General features: G+C 37.0%; 1 protein-coding gene across 4 annotated transcripts in view; it reads right to left on the reverse strand.

Moving 5' to 3' along the window:
• Positions 1–6,721: 6,721 nt before the first annotated feature.
• Positions 6,722–22,187, reverse strand: part of GALNT3 (polypeptide N-acetylgalactosaminyltransferase 3) — a 46,086-nt gene continuing 30,620 nt past the window's right edge. For all 4 annotated transcript variants that reach the window (XM_087861153.1, XM_045780567.2, XM_045780562.2 and 1 more), the window contains 8 exons: positions 21,693–21,842; positions 19,598–19,832; positions 18,778–18,895; positions 17,082–17,282; positions 14,278–14,409; positions 13,968–14,069; positions 9,407–9,559; positions 6,722–8,520 (listed from right to left, as the gene is read on the reverse strand). In XM_087861153.1, the coding sequence (XP_087717279.1) occupies positions 8,398–8,520; positions 9,407–9,559; positions 13,968–14,069; positions 14,278–14,409; positions 17,082–17,282; positions 18,778–18,895; positions 19,598–19,832; positions 21,693–21,842 (1,214 nt within the window). In that variant the 3' untranslated portion in view covers positions 6,722–8,397. The remainder of the gene's footprint in view (positions 8,521–9,406; positions 9,560–13,967; positions 14,070–14,277; positions 14,410–17,081; positions 17,283–18,777; positions 18,896–19,597; positions 19,833–21,692; positions 21,843–22,187) is intronic.

Below are 22,187 nucleotides of genomic sequence, written 5' to 3' on the forward strand. Positions count from 1 at the left end.
TCAGCCATGAATATACTAAGTCTACTTTATATCTACTCAAAATTTCCAGCTACATAAACTCTTTAGATAAAGAGTTTTGTGGATTTACTTTTTGCTATATGAATTAGTATTTTTTTAAAGATTTTATTTATTTATTCGACAGAGATAGAGACAGCCAGCGAGAGAGGGAACACAAGCAGGGGGAGTGGGAGAGGAAGAAGCAGGCTCATAGCGGAGGAGCCTGATGTGGGGCTCGATCCCATAACGCCGGGACCACGCCCTGAGCCGAAGGCAGACGCTTAACCGCTGTGCCACCCAAGCGCCCCTGAATTAGTATTTTTATGTTCTGGTTCCATTATTCTTATACTACAAGATTTTATAAATAAATCTATGACTCTGTAAAACACCTTTGGAAGAAATAATACATAAACTCAGAGAATTTTTTCCATTAATTTTTTTTTAAGTTGGATCTATCTTCATCAGTCCAAGCAAAATCCTTTTTTTATGTTGTTCTCTTTTTTCCCCATTTTTGCTGTTCATCTTTCATTCCTATGCTCATAGCCTTTCCCATTGCTACACATTCTGCATTTAATATGAGTATTCTTGAAAAATACAGAGTTGTTTCATGTATAAGTATACCGAATTACCTAAATTTTAATATGACACGAATCTCATTGCTCCTTACCTTGCCCTCATGAAGATTCCATTTTAGTGGAGACAAAAGACAAGTTCACACATAAAATAAGACAAATTTCAGGTATTGGTAAATTTAATCAAGGAAAAACACAGGGTACTGCAGTAGTGACTGAGTTACTTATAAAGGGTGGGCTCTTCTAAGAATGTCATTGAGCTGAAACCTGAAACATAAACATACTGTGATGAAGAGCATCCAAACAAAGAAGACATAGGCTCTGAAGCAGGAACAACCTTGACATATAAGACGAATAGAAGAGACAACTGCTGTGTCTGGAGCACAATGAGCCAGAGAAAAGCGGTCATAGACGAGGCAGGAGAAATAGGCAAGAAGTGCATCATCTAGGGTGTTGTAGGCTGAAGCCAGGAGCACGATTTTTAGTCTAAGAAAACTAGAAACCCTTGGAAGATTACAATGGCAAGAGGGCAATGTGTTTTTTATTTAATGAGCAAACTTTAGTTGCTGTGGGAAAAAAAAATCAGCTAATGGAATGAGAAAAAAGCAGGGAAATTAGTTAAGAGACCATGTTGGTCCATGTGAGATATGATGGTTTGAAGCAATAGGACTGGAGATGGAAGCTTGTGGTGCCATAGAAGCCCAGAGAGGAGACAGTTTCCAAAATTCCAGAAATGAGGCTGTAGTCAATCACTTCAGTTGCTGCAGAGCTTAGCTATTTGGGGACGGAAAAAGAAATATTGGATTTGGCAACTTGGAAGTTGTTAGTGACAGAAGATAAATTGGAGGTCACTGAAGAATGAATGGAGGGTTTTGTTTTTGTTTTTATTCCGAATGCCAGATTAGACCCTCATTTTCTTCTGTTCCCTTCCAAAATTCCATGAAAATGACAATTAAGATGAAACAAAAATTCACAAATCCATAGGAAGAAAGAGCAGGGGAGGTTCAAAGACAAAATTTTGGAGTTTGAAAAACAAATCAGTTAGTAGTGAATGCCAACAGAATGAAGAAAGGTTCATCCAAAGCTAGTAGTGGAGCAAGCAAGGCAGTAATCCATCCATTTTGTACTGCAAGACCACTTAAAGGATCAAGACCTGGTGGTACCAGGTGCCTGTGGAAGTGAGGGAGAAAATGGAGTTGGAAGAGGAGAACTAGCTACAGCTTCACCAGTCTGATCCCTAGATGCTCTCTGATACCCAAGAAGAAACCTAGAGAGTCACTCACTGGAGAGTGAACAACAAGAGGGCCTCTAGACAGGGAACATCAAGCGCAGTTGAGGACAGGAGTCTCATATCGAAAGCCTTCTTCTCCCAGTGGCAGTTAGGTTTCCATCCTCCAGAAAAGTGATTGGAAGATTCTTCTCTGTGAATCTGACTAGTCATTTTGTTTCCCAGTAAAATGGGCCCATCAAGTCACCCTACAAGACAGACCACAGTCAACAAGTCCTCCCCACACTACAGACATTTCCAATAAGCATTCAAAACTCCTCTGTTGAAGATAAACAGGCAAGAATCACCAGACATTTGAGGAAAATATGCATTATGAAATGCAGAGAGTAAAACAAATAGGAAAAATACTGCAGGTCAAAGGAAACAGTCCATGCAAATAGATGAAAACTTTAAAATTAAAAAAAAATCTATCATTAATATTCCTACAAAGATAAAGGAAAAAATTGCATTCATATAGTATAACGAAATCTTATGCAAGAAGCATTCAGAGAATAAGAATGTGCTCATGGGAATTACAAATTATAGAAATTTAAAAACTTAATAGAAGGCTTAGAATAATAGATCAAGAATACCTCCTAGAGTGGGGCGCCTGGGTGGCTCAATCATTAAGTGTCTGCCTTCGGCTCAGGGCGTGATCCCAGAGCCCTGGGATCAAGCCCCACATCGGGCTCCATGCTCTGCGCTGGGAGCCTGCTTCTTCCTCTCCCACTCCCCCTGCTTGTGTTCCCTCTCTCGCCGGCTATCTCCCTCTATGTCAATTAATTAATTAATTAATTAATTAATTAAAATCTTAAAAAAAAAAAAGACTACCTCCTAGAAAATAGAATAGGCAAAGACATGGGGTAAAGTGAGCAAAATTCCCTTCCAAATATATTAGAAGATCAATATATTAGAGGTCTGATATAATAAGATTTCCAGAAAGAAACTAATAATATAAAAGATAAAATTAAGAAATATTTAGAAAATTTCTCAGAATTGAAAGGCATGAGTATTTAAGGAGCACAGAAAAATGTAAAGCAATGTTAACTCTCAATATGAAGTTTCAGAACATTAGAGCAAATAGAAGACTTGTAAGTTTTCAGAGAGAAAAAATAAGATCACTAACAAAGGATCAAAAATCAAAAATTCATTGATTTTTCAATGTGGGAATTTAGAAGAAAATGGATCAATATCTTCAAAATATCAATTAAAGAAATGATTCCCAGCCAAGAAATCTATACTCAGGCAACCTATTAAATGTGAGGGTAGAATAAGGGTATTTTCAGATATAAAGTTCTCAAAAAAAGTATGCATCCTGAACCCTTCCCCCAGAAAGTTACCACATGGTATACTCCAAAATGAGGAAGCAAACTGCAGAGGAGGAAGGCATAGAATTCAGAGACTGGAGACTAACATGACAGAGAGAGAGAGAGAGATGTATTTCCAGAATGATGATGGTGAAGGTGTCATCCCAGGATGAAAACTGTTAGGATACAGGGGTAGAGGATGCAAATATTTTGTAAATACTTGGATTTATCCAGGATCGGGAATTTTTCAAGTAATGATGATGGAGAACAGAACATGTGAATTGAGAGTGGTAGAGAATTATTATTATGATGATGAAAAACTGAAACCATTCTGCCTCAGCAGCTAGGTGTGGACTAGAGTGGTTGATAGTGAATAACAAGATCAATAGTTTGGAGGTCTCAAAGAGGTAGGGAAAAGTTTTTTAAAAGGAAGAACTCGTATGAATGAGCTAGGACAGGAGGTGGTTGTCAGAGAGTTTATGAATGATCAATCTGTCAGTGAAGAAATGGTTACTAGTGATGCCAAGAGAGGGTGTGGCTGAGGGAAGGAAATATGGTAATTAAGTGATTAGAGCACAGATGCTGGAGTCATTTGCATGGACATTGAAGTCACCCATGAGCATGATAGAAGTAGGGGGAAGGAAAGTTAAACAAGAACTGAAGTATTTAATGAGTGGAGGGAATGAATCAAGAGAAATGACCTATAGATGTGTAGCTGACAACAGCTAGAAAAGGTGGAGGATAATATATCCACATGGCATGGTCTTCATGGGGCATTTTTGTAGAAAGGACACACCTACTTCAAATCCTCAGTTTGAAGCCCAAGAAGAATGTTAGAAAACGAAAAACAACAATGCTTAGATAGGAATAAGAAGTATCCATAGATGTCCAGCTTAAGTTAAGGCAAGACAGACAAAAGAACTTTCAGAGATCAGGCTGTTGACACAAGGGAGTTTTTTGATCAAAGAACAGGAGTAGAAGCTGGCAGAGTAGAAGGCGATGGACAAGGTAGGAGAATTGACGGAGCTAGGGAATGGCCAAGATGTGGGAATTGCCAGAGAACAATGGCAACAGAGGATAACAGAGGGCACTGTTTTATGGTGATGCCTGAAGTAATCACGGATGTAAAGCATAATGGAAGTCACTGTGATGATCTCAAGGAATCCTAGGCATTGGTTCCATGAGTAGCCTTTCTACTCAAAGTATAGTTTCAGGACCAGCAGCCTTGGCCTCATCTAAGAGCTTACCAGAAATACAGAATTAAAAAAAAAAAAAAAGTACAAAACCCTAGGCTCTACCCAGACGTAATGAATCTGGATCTGCATTTTATTTTATTTTATTTTTTTTTTTTTTAAAGATTTTATTTACTTATTTGACAGAGATAGAGACAGCCAGCGAGAGAGGGAACACAAGCAGGGGGAGTGGGAGAGGAAGAAGCAGGCTCCTAGCGGAGGAACCTGATGTGGGGCTCGATCCCATAACGCCGGGATCACGCCCTGAGCCGAAGGCAGACGCTTAACCGCTGTGCCACCCAGGCGCCCCTGGATCTGCATTTTAATAAGATCAGTGTTCACAATAAAGTTTAAGAAGTATTACTCCAGCTATTTACCTCTAAAATACAAGGCACTGTTTTTTCTCTTCTCGTTCCTGGCTATGGACTCACTGCAGGCTGGACGTGTTGACTCATCATGCATTATTTCTTTCCAAAGTATCATTGTCAATCATTACTAGACCGTAAACTCCTTGAAGGACAACTTTGTGTATCATTAGTCCCTGATGCCTACTACAATCACAAAAACACAAACGACATTTCCTAAATATTGTTGAATATTGAAGAGCAATAGTGACTACACGTGTGTGCAGAAAAAGCTCTTCTCCAATGCAGCTGGACTGATAAGCGGCTGATAATTTGAAAAATGTAGTTAAAATAGAAAGCCATAAAAGGAAGATATGTTTCCAACACTTTTAACTTAAAACACACACATTCATTCCTACATTGTATGTATATTAATTTCTTCACAAACATTCCATTGAAAGGCCAAGGCCTTTTGAGTATGAATTGGTTTATGAGAATTACGCAACATCTTTCCTGCACAAACCACACTAAAAATGCATTGTCTGAAGATCCTTTGTTTTGTTTTAAAAGTAAATTGGAAGCAATTCGAGTGCAGAATCTTCTGAGATATGTTTTTCCTTGTATAGTTCTCATCCACACATAACTTAGGATTTTTAGAAAAATGACTTTTTTTGTTATCCCAAGGCATTCAACTTTGTTTTCTCAAAAATAACAGCTCCCTCTACATTATATTTTGATGGCTTACATAGTATTTAATTAAGTTGTCTAATGGTAAGGCCAATTATCTGGCAATATAGGGACTTAAAAGTTTGTCATTACTGGTTGTAATTTTAGTATATTATGTATTTTCTCTTGTGGCTAGTCACATCTGGTTCTAAGTGAACCACCCGTCAGGTTAACCCTAGCAGGTCTGGCAGTGTAGCTTACCAATCTAGAGTTCTCAGGGCTTAGTCCTCTGGAATGAAGGCAACATGCCAGGTCTTGTGAAGCAATTAGACCATTTGCCATGGTCACTTGAAATTGAGCAAGAGATCCACAATTTCACACTTATGTGTATTCAAATCTCTCAGGTAGATGGCAACCAGACTCCATAAATAGATTCCTGTTAGCATTGTTTCAAAACTCAGACGTAAAAGATACTACCTCTATCTGGAAGGGTAAATCCCTAATGAAATGAGTTATAGGACACGTGAACAACAGCCTGAGGCTCCCAAATCAGGTAAGAAGGACTCTGCCTTTGCATTTAATACATTTAATACATTTAATACAGCCATAAGAAAACCAACTAATCTATATAGATTTTGGTTGAGTCTTGACATGAGAACACATGCCTAATACACAGAGGGCACTTGAATTTTTTTAAAAATATGCTTTATACATTTTCATTTACAAAACATCTTTGAGGATTTGTTGTGAGATATAATGAAATCTAAGAGCAGTATTTGCTCCTGGATGTTTTCTCTACAGTAACAGCTGGAGAAACAGAAATGGTGCATGTGAGTGGGCATCAGTGTATATTTCACAGTACATATTAATATTTAGCTATAGTAATAAAAATATCTTTACTTATTAAAGAAATACCAAATATGAATAATAAGCTGTCATATCATGAAATAGAAATCATACTGTTACTATGCTATTTCAAAAATAATGTTTTTTAGAGATTTATTTGCGAGAAAGCGAGAGAGAGCACAAGTGTGGCGGAGGGACAGAGGGAGAGGAAGAAGTAGACTCCCCACTTAGCAGGGAGCCCGACCTGGGGCTGGATCCCAGGCCCTTGGGATCATGACCTGAGCCAAAGGCAGATGCTTAGCTGACTGAGCCACTCAGGTGCCCCTATTATTTCAAAATTATTTGTCTTTCTGCTCCATAAGATCTAAGCTCAAAGGCAATATAAGACTCATTCTGCCTGCCATAGCTTTGGGCACGAGTTAGACATACAATAAATGTTAGTTGAATTGAAATAAATGTTGGCATTGTAATAAATTAAAGAATGCAGGTCTTTTTTTTTTTTTTAAAGATTTCATTTATTCATTTGAGAGAAAGAGGGCATGCATGTGAGTTGGGGAGGAGCAGAGGGGAAGAGAGAAGGAAGGGAAAGAATCTGCAGCAGACTCTGCACTGAGTGCAGAGCCTGACACTGGAGCTCAATGCTGGGCTCAACCTCACAACCGGAGATCACAACCCCAAGATCAGGACCCGAGCAGAAACCGAGAGTCAGTCACCTAACGGACCAGCCAGGCACCCCAAGTCCCCAAGAATGCGGGTCTTTTAATGCAAATTCAAAGTTACAACAATGAGGTGATGGGACCAATAATTTAAAAATATTTTCCTTTGTACAACTGAGGCTCAGCAACATGTAAAATATGAAGCCAATCATACTTCACTTCTTATAAGAACACAAGAGCTCTCTATATAACATGGACCAAAAAGAAAAGTGTTATATCTATGTAGGCACCACATTTTTTTAAAATTACTCTATCAGATGCTCAAAGAATATCAGAAATTAGTACAAAATTTTCAAAATATCTAACATAGAATCTTCTCCATTCCCCATTTTTAATGCCATTACCACGAAATACTTGAGTATTCCTTAAGTATCTGATGGCTCTACAATAGGTACTTAAACCAAGTATAAATTCATGCTTCCCACATCTAATATGAATTATATCTTTTATCCAAAAGAGGAAAGAAATTTAAATCAAATAATTACAACAGTGATAAGGATTCATTTTATTGTGTTTTCCACATAGGTTTTTTGATGAAAAAAATTCTTTACAAAGACAATCTAAATTGAATCAGTAACAAATAAAATCTAGCTTTTAAATGACTCAAGTATTCTGCATTTGAAATTCAATTTCTCAAACATTCAAGATTAGTGAATTTTGGTAAGAAGAAAGGACTAGCAGAAAGGAAAAAAACACCTTTTCAACAGATAGTACTTTATAGTTGTTTTTTTTTTTTTAGTTGCTTTGGGAAAACACACAGTATAGTTATTTAAGAACTATCTTTTAAGCAAGATTTAAGTGCTTTAAGTCAAGTGGGTTTCAGACTAAAAAATACTTTAAAATTTGCCAAGATATTGAAGTGTTAAAAATATTCTCCTTATTCATTTAATTTCATGTTTAAGGAAACGTATGACAGATAAGTAAATAAAAGGCAAAAAAGTTTACTTGTATTTTTATATAATAAATTCTAGATCTATAAAAATTTCCTGGTTTGTACACAAAGGCCAATGCTTGACCTTCATTGATCCATTTCTATGTAGTTAAAAAAATATGGTATCAAATCTTTCTCCCTCCCCCCAGAAACCAAGAAGAAATATTTTAAATTGTGAGTGTGTGAATGTAGCTATGCATATCTTTAAGTGTACAAAACACACAAATATCATTTTACTTAGAAAATTATTTTCATCATACTGTAAACATCTCTTCCCCTACATCTGGACATTTCAAAATAGTCTTTGGTATTATTAGTTATTGTGCTTTGAAACGGAAACTTAAAAGATTTCTGTAGCAGTGCTACATAGACATTTTAAGATATAAATAAGAAAAATGCACTTGGAATAAGTTACAATTAGCTGCTTTTGCATAATTTTCAAAAACTACAGTGTATGCCTAGTCACAGTTTTGTGAGAAAGAATATCTCCTTTTTCAACTCCTTAATTTTAAGGAACACTTAATCATTTTGGCTAAAAATCCATTTTTGGAGTGGATCTGATGGATTGCATGACACCAAGCTTGGATGCTCTCCATTTGCTGAAAGGCACATTTTTAAGAATGGATTATATAGAAGTTGATCCTAGAATAAAAGGAAACACAACAGAAATTAAACTTCAAGGCTCATGGTTAACTGATGAATATCGGGAAAACTACATTATGGTCTCATCGAAGCTAAAGAAGACTCACCCACCAAATGTACACAGTTCTTATCTTTCAGTCTTTCTCAGATCAGACTTGTCTGATAAAATCTTGTTGGTTTCCGGTGTAAACAATACCATTTATGCCACTACTGTTTACTTCACGGAGGTATTATATAAATAAAGAGATGTATAGAGAGTAAGGTCTGAATCAAGTTTTCAAATAAGAACCATTCCATTGGTATATTCATAAGTGACAAACTCTTTAGAAAAAGTATAAGTAATAAAAATCAGTCCTTTACTGTTCCAGTAGGGCACAAAACATTTTTTAGGTGAGAATTGCTATGTTCCAGCTAAGCCTTAACACGTATATTTAAAAACAGAAAAGATCTTTTATGTATTCTCTCAATTCTAAATTCATTTTAAAAAAAAGTACTAAAACAGGAGAAATGAATCACTGTAGGTGAGAAAAAGATAATGATTTTTTTTCTCCCTACCATGATAAAAAAAAAAAAAATGTGACTGTTGCCAGAAGCACTGTAAGAAACTCTAAAAAGACAAATATGAGCAACTATTATTAATAATTCACAAAAGTGTTGATCTATATAAATCAGGCTTTCATTAAGCAACTAGTTTCTAAGAGCATATAATTCATAGATACATTGTCTCCTCAACTCGGTAGATGTGCACGAGAACAAAGTCAGCCAAGACAGAGAAATTCTGATGGATATAACAATAAGATGCTATGGTTCATGCATTTTCCCAGATAAGCAATTAGAGCTAATCAAAATAATTACAGAAAGGGGTGAATTAATTGCACTGAGGTACCTTCTGGATCTCCCATATCTGTTCTCCACTGGCCACTGTCCTGTGACCTTTGTAGGCACACGCTCTCAGCTGAACAAGACCTTGAGCAGCATGAAGACATAATTCCCTCTGGATGTTATGCCGAATTTCATGTTGAGCCGAGTATTCAAAATACTGTGAAAAGAAGAATGCTATTACTGACCTGTATCCTCACCCTGTATCCTCAGCTGCAAAATAATGGTCCAATAATTATAATTTTTAAAAAATCAGCAATTCACTGAATAATGAAGTCACTCAACAAAATAATACGATAAAAACAGGTATTAGAAATATAAGCTGAGCTTTTACGACAGAAGATGCTGTAACTCTCTTCCAGCCTGTCAGCAGCAGGTAGTTATGTAAGCAGGTACTGTCTTCCTCCCATTCAGAAATGGGAAGTTATCAGGTGGAATGGAAGTTAGCTAGGATACGTACGCCGCAGAAAAGGACCTGGAAACTTCTAGCAAGAGGCACAGTAACTGCCTCTTCCTCTCCACAAGTGTTCCTTCTCTCTTATTCATCTCAATTCGTGGCACTTTTGTTCACACTAGGAACAGGAAATGAGGTAATCTCCATGTCTCAGTTTCCCTGCCTGTAAAATGGGTAATTTAATAGTTTTCCTACCCCAGAGGGTTATGAGGATAAAAGGGCTAATAGATATAAGAGACTCAGAACAATAACTGGTACATGATAAGCTTTTAATTCATCTTAGGTGTTATTACTAGGATTAATGTTTCTCTCTCCCCATATGTCCAGTTAATTAGCCCCTTAGTTCTACTGAATTTCCCTCCCACATGTCACCATTGCACTTTGCTCTGTACCTCACTTCTCTTACTCCAGCACTCAGAATCTCTACTGTAATACATTCCAGCTACCTGCAATCTCACTCTGCTGCCAGTTAGTCTTTCATAACACTGATTCGATGTCCTCCCTCCCTTACTTGAGTGAGTCGCTACTGTTGCCAAGAGGACATTCACACTCCTTAACTAGTACATGAACTCTTCCTTTTTCAATCTTACATCACCCACTGCCCGAACTGTACACCATGCTCTTTTCACACAATTTAACCAATGTAGAATACATGCATCCATAAGTCTAAGACTCCTTTACTGTGCTCTGCCTGAAATATCCTTCTGGATCCTTCCCCACCTAGCTAATTCCTTTTTATCCTTGAAAAGCCAATTCAAATGTTACTTTGCTTCTTTAGTTTCCCTGAGCTTCTCCCACTGAACAAAATTAAACCTTTTCAGGGTTCCTATAGTACATCAGAAATAACTTTTATAGCACTCTATTGGAATTGTGTGTGTAGCTAGCTGGCTTCACCATAGACCAAAGTCAGGCAGCATATCTAGTAATAACATCCATTACAAATCAAATATTCCATAATGTTGACATTCCAAAGATAAAATAAGTGAACATAATGGATTTTCAATAATGAAATAATTAGTCTTAGCACTAATATTTATTGAGCCCTTATTATGTGCTAAGCAGGGGCTGTTCTAAACCCTTTGTGTGTATTAGAGTAGGCACTCCACAAACATTAGCTGAATTAATCTTGAGCTCCCCTGGTCTTGGCCTCATGCTTAATTTAGCTCCTTCCACAAATATATCCATCACTTATATAACTCATAGTTCTTCAGATGGAGACACTGAATGAAAATGAGTGTAGATCACGAGAACAGCATTTTGTAGGAAAGTCTGTCCAGTATTTTACTTCACCCACATTGTTTTTTTTTTTAAAAATCATTAAAAGGCAAGTTATAAGGAATATGAAATAGTTGAAGATACTTAGGCAACCAAAAAGAATATATAATTAGCTAGCTGGGAACAACAGAGAGACATAATCTAGAACCAGGACAAATACTCTGGAATAGGAAGGCAGAGAAGCAAAGCATTAAGTGTTGCAAAGCCATAATGACTCGCACTGCACTGCACCAGCATATCGGTCAATATAATCACATTATCAAAATATTACTGTTACTTGGCATATACAAATACTGTTACAATGGAGTTTTATGTTACACAAATATTATCTGGTCAAAACAGTAAAAGGAAGCAATAAAGAAATGGTCAAGTTGTATGATATCTCAAAAACGTTTAGTACTCAAGGAACTAAAATTTGCAAAGCAGTTTAAATGCAGTGCTTGACTGAAAAAAAATTTAAAGGAAATAAACCAAAACAAAATCGATGGCTGTATTACAGTGCTAGAAATCAGAGTCATTTTCTTAAAATATAAACTGGGAAATACTATTCTCCTGCTCAAATCCCTCAGATGGTTTCTATCACACTGAGAACTAAATCCAAGTTCCTAGGGGAGGCCTGCAAAGCCTTCTATGACCTGGCCTCTTACTGATGTCTCTGATCTTGTCTCCCGCCTTGTCTTCCTAGAGCACTCTGCTGCAGCCACACTGGCTTTCTGACTGCTCCACTGACCTGCCACTGGCCTCTATCCTTGCACCCCTCTGCCAGGATGCTCCTCTCCTGGAACACCGTTCCTCTCCAACTCCTTTAGGCCTCTGCTCCAAGGTCGCCTTCTCAAAGAGGTCTTCCTGAACCTCCGAACACAAACCTCTCTCCCACTCTCCATGTTCATATTATCCACCTACCCTGCTTCATTTTTCTTTATGCCCAAAATTACATATTTTTTTCGTTCTCCTTCAAGAACACAAGCTCCACAAGGTAGAGATTTTGCCTTTTTCACTACTGTAACAGTGCAAGTGACATTATAGGCGCCAAACAAATATTTATTGAAAGAATATGGGAACTACTTCTTCATTCCCAAGGGAATTTTTAAAAGACAGCTATATTGTATTTATAATTTACAAATTATTTTAGAGACAAGACTATAAAAACATCTTTATGGCAATGACTAGAGAAAAACATAAAAAATGACATATAAGATATTTTCAACTGTTATGATAAAATAAATGTCATGCTAGAGGAAGCCTGAGAAAAATCTGTAAATATTTATATTTAGGGATAAGATTTTTACAAATGACAAAAAATTTCTCATTGTCCAAAAACTTAATTTTAACTAGCATAGTCCAGTGTTATTTCCAAAAGAATGTGATTATTTATATAATTATTTTTTTCTAACATATAGAAGGAAATTTTAAAATATATATGTATGTGTATACACACACACATGCATATATGTAGAGATGTATGTATCTAGGTATATAGCTATATATGCATGTGTATATACCTGTGTGTGTGTATCTCCATCCCATTTCAGAATTGTACCTTAGTCCCCCAGTGAGGGATCCTGTTCACTAGCTATGGCTTCTGGGCATCTGCGTCACCTATCCTCAGTAGACTGGTTCATTTGGATGAGCAGGGATTGGAACTAGATTAAGCTGAGGCTAATGACTAGGAAGAAACATGGAAGAGGACAGACCAGGAGATAGAAAGAGGAGACTCTTTCTTCTTAAAACTGACATCACCAAAGTTCCATCCTGTTAAAATAGGAACATCACATTTAATATTGCAAAAATCCTCCACATACACCTTGGATTCTCTATTAAAATACCTGCAATTCACAGAAAAAAGACATATCGGCTCCTCTCCTTTGTACCCCCCTCTTCATAATCTTCTCATCCTGTTCTCATTCCCACCAGCCACCTCACTTAACTCCTGTGCACCTTTCCCGAAAATGTTTTCAAATGACCTCTTTCCGAGGAAAATGTATGGGCACCCAGTCTAATTCATGTAGACGCCCTCCTTCATACTCTTGAAGCACTCTGAATGCTTTAGCCCAGACCCTGTCATGCTGACTGTAACCACTGGCTTTGAAATGTAGATTTCCTGAAGGAGTTAGGATCTAAAGTGCTTGAACTCAGCAGAATATCCATCTGGCATGCAGGGGTCACTCAGTAAATTTGTTGAACGAACAAATGAGAGAGTCCAATCTTCCCAGGAGTTCTTAACTTGTAAAAGGCAAGGCAAGGAAGCTAAATATGAGAAATGATATTTTCATAAGTTCTGTACCCATAGTAGGCCAAATAGTGACATTGACATTTGAGTCTTGATTGTTGAAACAGTCAAAGAGTGCTAACAAGCAGATACATCATCAGTGAAGGATAATCAAGAACATGCCCTTATTTAACAGCATATTGAAAAGATACCATGACCCGCAAAGATAACTCCTAATACTGCTCTTTTGGTATTAACACTTAATATAATTTGCTATTGAATGCAGTTAAGTAAATACAGCCTTTATGTATAATTTTGCAAAATCACCTTGCCAGTAGTCCTCCAACATCAAAGATCCACATAGAAGGTCCCGTTTTTTAATTTCAAATGGCTTTATTCTATTATTTTCTCATTTGCCTTTCTATTGAGTGGGTGAGCCACTTCAAAGGGTCTTCAGAGCCAGAATGAAAGTCAATATCAAGTACTCAGCAACTTTAATATTAATTGCCAAACTTAACCTAAAACATTTTAAACAGCCATTTACTTGAATACAAAGCTGGTCTGGGACTTCTGACAACCTACTTGTGTTTGTGTCAGTCCAGAAGAGAGGACTTTTAATGCAGGGCTCACCTGGTTTCCCCCGAGTCCATGACACGTGTACAAAATTAACGGTTTGCCTCCTTGATTATTTTCTCCAACATCCAGACACAGAGGCTGACCAATGCTTTTAATCTAAAGGAAAATTGTCAAGTTATAAAAAAAATTTAATCTATGTGGTTGATATTTTTTTTTCAATTAACTTCAGGAAGCAGTATTAATAAGTAGTAATGTAAAATCTCAAAAGCCATAAACCAGCAAGTATTCCAGCAATTTTCCCCGAACCACGTAAATGTTTGTGGCGAGACATATACCAAGTAAAAAGGAGCAGGAAAATACTCACATATCCAGATATAACAGGATTAAGGTCTGGCACATATGCTTCTGGATAAATAGTGTTCAGATACCATGTAAAATTTTTACATTGAAGGCGATGCTTTATTTCGAATCTTTTTGAAAGATCACCAAATGATTTCTGGAGAAAGATGAGAAGTAGAAAGAATGCTTAATCAAAACAGCACTGATAAAGGCATTCAAATGCTATGATTTGTATTTATATTTGGGTCTTAAAAAGAACTCTGGGCCAAAATGCAAGATGCAATTTAACTGCATTCACCTTTTATTCAGGCAACAAGTACGCCCCCCTGCTTGTTTCTGCCTTGAAAGAGAATCAAGTTACCACTGTGGATGCGGACATATTGCTATTTTATTCTTTCTTTGGGCTACCAAACCTCCCTTACTGGGGCAAAGATCTCTAGAGAAATGGTAGTGGGAGAATCCAAAATTGATCCTAATTTTACAGCCAAAAATGATCTGTGAAGTGAGGTGTGAGGAAGCAGGTATAAACAGTTGCTGGAGCACCTGGGTGGCTCAGACAGTTAAGCATGACTCTTGATTTTAGCTCACGTCATGATCTCAGGGTCGTGGGATCAAGCTCCACCTTGGGCTCTGCACTGATTGAAGCTGGCAGAGAAAATATTTACCGTAACTGAAATGATAAGCATAAGTATTTAAACTTTCTATATATTTTATATATATTCTCCCTCTCCCCCTCGCTCCCCCCCCGCACTCTCTCTCTTTTTCAAAAAAATTAAAGAAAGAAAGAAAGAAAGAAAGAAAGAAAGAAAGAAAGAAAGAAAGAAAGAAAAGAAAGAGTTGCTAATACAATGTAATTTATATCTTCTCTAGTCAAGACTACAAAAGACAATACAATCAGGCATATTTTTTTTTCTAGTTTTAAGGGTGTTACTTACTCCTTAACAAAAACAATGTATCAGTAGAAAAAGGCAAGTTTTTAATCAATTGCATTTTATTTCCCTTTATTTTAAAAAGACTAAGAAAAACTTTTTTGAAGAACACTATTAAACTGAAAAGGTATTTGGTCTATAGGCAAAATTTTAAAGAAAAATTATATTTGGTACTAGATAAATAAAAAGTTTAAACACTCAAGCTTACCATTTCAATTAAGGTAAATATTTTCTCTGCCAACATCACTGTCTTGAATCCAGGGGTTTTAGCAAGAAGTGTAAAGCTCTAAAGGACTTCTGGCTAACTTACGCATTTTATCACAAGATCTGTTTGCCCTGTGGTAAAAAGAAGGGTTTACTGGCTCGCTTGCCCCTTTGTTGGTGACAAGGGAGTAGAAGCTGCAGTTAGCAGCCCTCTCCCTGCTTAGCCAAGTTCCCGTGTGCAGGACACAGTCTGCCCACTTTGTCCTGGTGACCTTAGATAGAAAGATAGTGATCAAATCCAGTACTGCTCTGACTTTGCATCTTACTAACATGTTACAGGGAGACACTGGAGACCAAAGAAATGCTGGAAAGAGGTAACCAGACCTTTTGTTTTAACAGTCAGAATGTTGATGCCCTTTAATCTCAATATATACCCCCTGAAAATCAGCACTGTTTCTTACAAAGAGTTAGGAGCCATTCACTGAAGCCCTACTCCTAGAATATCTAGTTCATTCAGCACAAACAATATTGAACCTGTTGGACCTCATGGCCAATGTATTAAGCGTCACAATTCGAAAGAGCTTTTATCTGTGACAGGTCCGTAACAACAGTGCCATACATTTGTGAACACGTACTTTTTTTTTTTTTTTTAAGATTTTTATTTATTTATTTGACAGAGAGAAAGACAGCGAGCAAGGGAGGGAACACAAGCAGGGGCAGAGGGAGCGGGAGAAGCACGGTTCCTGCCTAGCAGGAAGCCTGATGCGGGGCTCGATCCCAGGACCCTGGGATCATGACCTGAGCCAAATGCAGACGCTTAACAACTAAGCCATCCAGGAGCCCCCGTACTTCTTTATTTCATAAATACTCCGGTAGATAGGCAAGTATTTCACCTCTCAAGCCCAGGAAGCAGGGAGAAGGTTGGCTGAACACACACCCCATGTTGGGCCAACCTCTCAACCACCCTATGAAGTGTCATCCCATTCTACAGTCTCAAAGGGGCTTTGCCAAGGTAACCCCTCCAGCAAGCAGTGGAACCAGAACTTGAAATAAAAAAAAGCCTTGGGGTGCCTGGGTGGCTCAGATGGTTAAGTGTCTGCCTTTGGCTCAGGTCATGCTCTCAGGGATCCGGGGATTAAGCCCTGCATCAAGCTCCCTGCTCAGCAGGGAGTCTGCTTCTCCCTCTGCCTCTCCCCTTTGCTCATGTTCTTTCTCTGTCTCTGTCTCTCAAATAAATAAATAAAATATTTTTTAAAAATTAAAAAAAAAAAAGACTTGATATTCCTGGTTTATTTTCCTGCCACATTCTGACACTGTCTCCATCCCCAGTTCAAAATGCCACTTAGCACCTCTCTTTAGGTGTTAATCGTATCACCTAAAACCAGTTAAAAATGGTTCCACTTAATCTTACTTTGAGGAAAATCCTGAACCAAGGCAGTTACAAAAACTAAACATCTTCCATATTTAAAGAGTAACATCAAGTGGAATGCCTAATTTTTTAAAAAACTAGTTTACTTGATTTTTCCTTAAGAAGAGGAAAAACTGGCATCAATAAATTATATATTTGAGTTAAAAAAACCAACTTCAAAAATTATTTTTTACAATTTTTTGTCCTTGAACTGACTCAAATAAGTAAAAGAATATGAGAATTTGGTGTGGATTCTTATTGTAATTTAACTGTTTAGCTCTAACTTACTTGTTTAACTATTTTTGCTGCATCTGTGTTTCTCCTATAAAATATTTCCTTGTATTCATCCATCCAGACTTCTGCAAGGCGAACTTGGTTGCGAGCAATCACCTGAGTGCCTTTTGGAAAGGTATGAGGGCTTTTGCTGCGAAAAACATGTCCAACAACAGAGCAAGGCATAATCTCCAACTGCCCACCACATTGCCATACCTGATAATTAATGATATTTGTTTAATTTACAGTATATTTAAAAAACCAAAGTGTTGCTTTTAAGTTCATCTTTAAGATACTAATAAAAACAAAATATAGAAAAGAAATTTATTATAACCACAAATAGTCTCTGTCCCCTGTCAGTTCAACTTAAATTCTTAAATATAAAAAACAATTTAATGAAATAGTACAAAAACTAAAGAACAAAGGCATGTTTTCAGAAAGTAATTTAACAAAATAGTGATCTTTCATTTCCAGATCTTTTCATAAAAACAAAGCCCCACATTTCTTTTTTTGCAAACAATTATGCAAGCTCTCTAATATATACCAAAGACCAAAGGCTCTTTCGTATTTGACTTCTATCTTCTTATACAAGTTACATGGCCACTTCACCTGAACCAAAGATTCTCTCTTCTATGGCAGGAACTAGCAGTCTTGGAGTAAGTCAGACTCTATTTACCCCCCATATATTCAATTTTGTAATTAAGAAAACAATTCCACATAATACCCAAGTACAATCTCGTGAAGTAGTTGGTCACTATAAAAAAAAACCTCATACCTATTTAGAGATAGAGGGTCAAAAAACTTATTTGCATTAACTCTAAATAAAATGGAAAATTATTAAATCAATACCTACTCACTTAAACATCTTGGCAATCAGTTCTGCCATAAATAGTCACTAAGCAAAAAATCTAAAATGAAGACATGTTTAATAGTCTGTGCTAGTATTAGCGCAAGAGGTCATAGTCTCTCTCTTTTTTTAAACAAATGAGAAAACTCAGTGGTATTTTTAATTCAACAAATTGTGCCTGAAATCTAACATGTGTTCGGGGTTGGGAATACTTAAATGAATAAAAAAAGACCCCTCGCTTGAGCAGGTCAAATTTGGCTAAGATCATCACTGCCATTATGTGATGGAGCCAGGGCTAAAACTTAAATCTTCTAACTCCTCGTTCAGTTCTTTTCCCACTACATTCCAGTCTAAAAGATGAAAAGTGAATGACAGAGTCATTGCAGAAAATGAACTCATGAAATCAAATAAGTATATGTGGAGATCATCCAAAGTTTTTGCTTTGTTTCTCATATTAACTTTTAATACGCATAGGAAAACAAGAGCTCATTTAATGCAAAGAGTTAATGCCTTTTTAAAATTATACATAAATGTTTTTCCATTCTGACTCCCTTGATAATCAACTCATTTCCTGAAGCACTAGATTGAATTATATTTATCTTGGCTGGAATTCAGTAGCTACAAGTGCATTAATTGGTGCTATTGGCGGGACACAGGCGTTTAACCAGTTCCTCTTGTTACATTGGCAGCAAAAGTAAATATATTAAGTTACATTTTAAAAGAAATACCTTTATTCTAAAATTTCTAGCAATTAAATTTTAGGAAGCACAAAAAGTAAAGACTGCATACATCTATGATAACCTGTATCAATTAGAATAAAATGTGTATTTTATTGTTTAATATGTACTATATTTATAAACTTACTCTGAAAGACATTTCTATATTTTCACCTCCCCAGATTTCCATTTCTTCATCATAAGTTCCAATATATTCAAAATATTCTTTTGATATGGAAAAAAGGCCTCCTGCAAAAGTGGGTGTTCTGAAAAATAATCCATTGTCAAACTTTGTTATAAAAATTAAATAAGAAAAAAGAACTTATTTAAAAAGCAACTGAATCAAATCCCCAAACAAATTAAAGAGAGATCACAATTTCAAAGGTTTTACATAGATTAATAAAAACTAAGAATGTTATCTTCAGAGTCAAGTTTTGCAGGGGCAAAGGGAAGTAGTTTAAATACCCTTTCCCAGCAGAACAAAATTATGAAGTGTCTTCTAACCAAGCCTGAAGATTCTGAAGCAATGATTACGAGGAAGACAAAAAACCTCACTTCTACTTCCGACTCGGTAGTATCATGCATAAGTAAGTATATACATAAATGGCTTTCTATTCCCTACATAGAATGTGTGTGTTCTGGGGCGCCTGGGTAGCGCAGTCGTTAAAGCGTCTGCCTTCGGCTCAGGGCGTGATCCTGGCGTACCGGGATCGAGTCCCACATCGGGCTCCTCTGCTGTGAGCCTGCTTCTTCCTCTCCCACTCCCCCTGCTGTGTTCCCTCTCTCTCTGGCTGTCTCTCTGTCACATAAATAAATAAAATCTTTAAAAAAAAAAAAAAAAAAGAATGTGTGTGTTCTTTATTTCATGAGTGTGAATTACCTTGGAGGCAAAAACTGTAAAAAGCAAAGAGTGCGTTCGTATTTAAATAACTGAACTGTATGTAAGACTTTGAGAGCAATCATCTTACTTAATTGGGTAGGTTTCATCTTTCCTTCTTTGCCTCTCATGATCAGGAAGTGATTCCCAGCCGAATGAAAGACTCCAGTCAAAGTTTCCACGGTTGTGATTACTTCCATAAGGAGAAGGTTTGTTGAATTCAAACGTGTTTAGATCTATGGATGCAATATCCGGACTCACCACGGCCGTGTGGTTCTCAGCTATTCTGGCCAACAAAGGTTCTAACCAGCCATAGAAACACTCACCTAGAAGGAACATAATTCTAATCAATCCAATGAAAACACTGAGGGTTTTCTCTTTTGTTTTTTGGAGACAGTTTAGAGAAATGAGTAAGAGTCAATTGTGTTTTGATTATTTAACATTGAGGAGATTTCTTCAAGGTTTCTTATGGTGAGATGAGGGTAGAGTGAAAAGGGTGAAGCAAGATTCAGCATAGTTAGGAAAGTTTGACAGAAGATGATTTTTTTTTTTAACCGTAGGAAGTAAAATGACGCTGGAGTATTTAACTTTCAGATGATATGTTTCCCTCTGAAACAGGCTATGAGTCAAAGGTAACTTTTTTTAAATTTATTTGAGAGAAAGGCAGAGAGAGTGAGAGAGAGAGAGAGCATGACCGGGGTGAGGGGCAAAGGGAGAAGCAGACTCCCTGCTGAGCAGGAAGCCTGATGTGGGACTCAATCCCAGGACTCTGGGATCTTGACCCGAGCCGAAGGCAGACGCTCAACAGACTGAGCCATCCAGGCACCCCCCAAAGGTAACTTTTTGCTGATCCGTGCCATCTAACCCCAGAAGTGTTCTGATTTCCATAAACTTGTCTCCCTGAATAAGATGTAGTAATCAAAATCCTCATTTCTCTGACTGCATCTTAGAAGAAAGTAAGTCAAGGAATCAGAATATTTTGATTTCAGCAGTTGCAGAAAAACCATTCAAACTGCCCCAGCCCTACTGGAAAGTGGGGGCAAAGGAATGTGATAAAAAAGTCTGGGCCTGGCCAGGCTCACTTAACACACAGAATTCGGGAGATTCAGTCCTACCCAGGTCTCCCCATCAGGCAGAGTTTGGCAGTTATTAGGAGGACCACTTGGCATCAAGGAGATCCATCAGATACATTCACCTGAGAGGAAGAATGCCCAGTCTGACATAATTGTAATTTTAGACCAGGAGAGCAAATATAGGAGAATGAACCATTTCCTGTTTAAAACACCTCTCTTGGATTACCTTCAGACTTCTCTTCCTTTAAGAGCCAGGTATAAAGAGAGTACTAGATATGACAGCTCTAAAGAGACTCAAGCAGATCCCAAAGCCCTCTGTAACAACACGTGCATAACCAAAACCATTTGCCAGGTCAAGCATAATCTAAGGGCTAGCCAATTCAATTCAAAACTAAATACTCATACAAAGAGTATAACCCACTAAATTTACAGCTGAGGGACTAAGCGACATTTTAGTAATCTCTAACATGCCCTTTAAACACGGACTCTAAAAATGCTAAATGTTCTATGCTACACACTTTATTTAAAATCATTGACACTGGAGAACAAAACCATTACAAATGAAAGGGGGAAAAAACAGTAGCAATAAAACAAACAAAAATTGACAATATTCATAGAAAAAAAATGCCAGAAAAAATTGGAAGGGGGTACCACAAGAACAGTGTGCAAATCTTTGAAAAAAGAACTCAAATACAAAAATTCAAAGTATCAGGACCAGGAAAAAGTTTAAAGATAGAATTGATTGCACTTAAAACTTTGACTTATTTTAAACTGTAAGAATCAACAATAATAAGGAAAAACACTTTTTTTTTTTTTGACAGAAAGAGCATCGGAAAAAAAGCCCAGGCAAGGATAACTTGCTGGGGAAGTTGGTCACTGAAGGATACTGGAGTTGAGGAGCCTAAAACACAGAGGAGGTAAGAACTCCATGTAAGTTAAAGGAGGTTCCTACTCAAGCTGTAATCTGCTTCGGCTGTCATTGCTATAATCACCAGTTGAAAATGATGTTAAAGAAAATACAATTAGTCATTTAAAGAAAAGGCTTCTTCACTTTTTAAATTAGAGGGAAGCAGAGGGAAAATGTTACAACTATGTCTATACATATATACTTACAGTGAGCATCTAAAAATGTGAGCGTTTCGGCTGTTGCAACTGTTGCTCCTAGCAACCTTGCAGTGATCAGACCTTTTCTCTCTCTTTGTCTGACTATTTTTACTATAGAAAATTGTTTTATATATTCTTCTAGTTTATCATGTAAGTACTCTGTAAGAAAAAAATATCAGGATTAATTCCTCCTAAGTTTATATTCTCATATAACACACTGAAGCTAATAAAGAAACCACAGAGCAATGATATCTCCACATTCGTCATCTTAACAGCTGCACACATTCTTCCATTAAGATGAAAATTGTATCTTTAGCTCTTTAATGAAAAAAATAGCTATATATGCAAATCTTAACTTCTAAACTACTGTAACACAAAACGTTATAACACAGACTAATCCTGTACATGCAATATCAATAAATATATTTGGGGGAAAGCAGCGACTTCAAACGGAGTAGACCACAGGATTAAAAAGACACTTTTAGGGGTCTAAGAATATCAGCT

Source organism: Ursus americanus, chromosome 1 (genome assembly GCF_024610735.1).
Source record: "Ursus americanus isolate L20-20 chromosome 1, mUrsAme1.1.p, whole genome shotgun sequence".
NCBI classification, from domain to species: domain Eukaryota; kingdom Metazoa; phylum Chordata; class Mammalia; order Carnivora; family Ursidae; genus Ursus; species Ursus americanus.